This window comes from Meles meles, chromosome 8 (genome assembly GCF_922984935.1).
Source record: "Meles meles chromosome 8, mMelMel3.1 paternal haplotype, whole genome shotgun sequence".
In the NCBI taxonomy this organism is placed as follows: Eukaryota; Metazoa; Chordata; class Mammalia; order Carnivora; family Mustelidae; genus Meles; species Meles meles.
In genome coordinates, this window is record NC_060073.1 from 56,244,582 (window position 1) to 56,246,070 (window position 1,489).

General features: G+C 44.4%; 1 protein-coding gene across 1 annotated transcript; it reads left to right on the forward strand.

The window, feature by feature from the left end:
• Positions 1-246: 246 nt before the first annotated feature.
• LOC123949362 (olfactory receptor 52N1) lies at positions 247-1,209 on the forward strand. Its single transcript, XM_046016780.1, has one exon. It carries the CDS (start codon positions 247-249, stop codon positions 1,207-1,209), a length of 963 nt encoding a protein of 320 aa, XP_045872736.1.
• Positions 1,210-1,489: the final 280 nt, after the last annotated feature.

Consider the following 1,489-nt stretch of genomic DNA (forward strand, 5'->3'; position numbering starts at 1 on the left):
CTTCTTCTTCTTCTTCTTCTTCTTCTCCTCCTTCTTGTTCTTCTTCTCCTCCTCCTCTTCCTCTTCCTCCTCCTCCTTCTCTTCCTCCTCTTTCTGTCTGTCTTTCTTTCTTTCGTTCATCATCATCATCATCATCTTCTTCTTCTCCTCCTCCTCCTCCCTTCTTCCTTCTTCCTTCTTGCTTTTTCTTTTTCTACTTACAGAACAATTCTATAACTGCTGTACCATGAACTTCCAACAGGTGTTATGTCATTCATAAATGGCACCAGTCTAACTCCAGCCTCATTCATCTTAAATGGCATCCCTGGGCTGGAAGAAGTGCATCTGTGGATCTCCTTCCCACTGTGCACCATGTACAGCATTGCCATCACAGGGAACTTTGGCCTTATGTACCTCATTTACTCTGAAGAAGCCTTACACAGACCTATGTATATCTTCCTAGCCCTTCTTTCCTTCACAGATGTGCTCATGTGTACCAGTACTCTTCCCAACACCCTCTGCATATTGTGGTTCAACCTCAAGGAGATTGACTTTAAGGCTTGCCTGGCCCAGATGTTCTTTGTACATACTTTTACAGGGATGGAGTCTGGAGTGCTCATGCTCATGGCACTGGACCGCTATGTGGCCATCTGCTACCCCCTGCGCTATACTACTATCCTCACTAATGCAGTTATTACCAAGGCTGGACTTCTCACTTTTCTTAGAGGTGTAATACTTGTTATCCCTTTCACTTTCCTCACCAGGCGCCTGCCATACTGCAGGGGCAATGTCATACCTCACACCTACTGTGACCACATGTCTGTGGCCAAGATATCCTGTGGAAATGTTAGGATCAATGCCATCTATGGTTTAATGGTTGCCCTCCTGATTGGGGGCTTTGATATCTTGTGCATCACAATCTCCTACACCATGATCCTTCAAGCAGTTGTGAGTCTCTCTTCAGCAGATGCCCAGCAGAAGGCCTTTAGCACGTGCACTGCCCACATCTGTGCCATTGTCATCACCTATGTTCCAGCCTTCTTCACATTCTTTACTCACCGGTTTGGGGGACACACTATTCCTCCACACATACACATTATTATGGCTAATCTGTATCTGCTGATGCCTCCCACAATGAACCCTATTGTGTATGGGGTGAAAACTAAGCAGATACGAGAAAGTGTCATTAGATTCTTGCTTAAGGGAAAAGACAATTCTCATAAAATTTAAGTAGAGTCTTTTGAGATGTTAGAATTCTCTTAGCCAGGTTGAGATCACTAAGACTGTAGGTAACTCTCCAAATGAAAGCAGGTATCTGACCACAGGAAATAGTTCCATGGGACTTTAATTCTTCTACCTCTCTTTAAAGGGTATCAGAAAGGAGAGATTTTCTCTCCTGAAATCCCATGTTCTTCAAAGACTTTTTTTTTTTTTTGAATGAGCACACAAGCAGGGGGAGCAGCAGAGGGAAAGACAGAAGCAGGCTCTCTGCTGAGCAGGGAACCTGATA

Coding starts and splice junctions, on each gene's coding strand:
- LOC123949362 (XM_046016780.1), top strand. CDS start 247: ATGTCATTCATAAATGGCACCAGTCTAACTCCAGCCTCATTCATCTTA.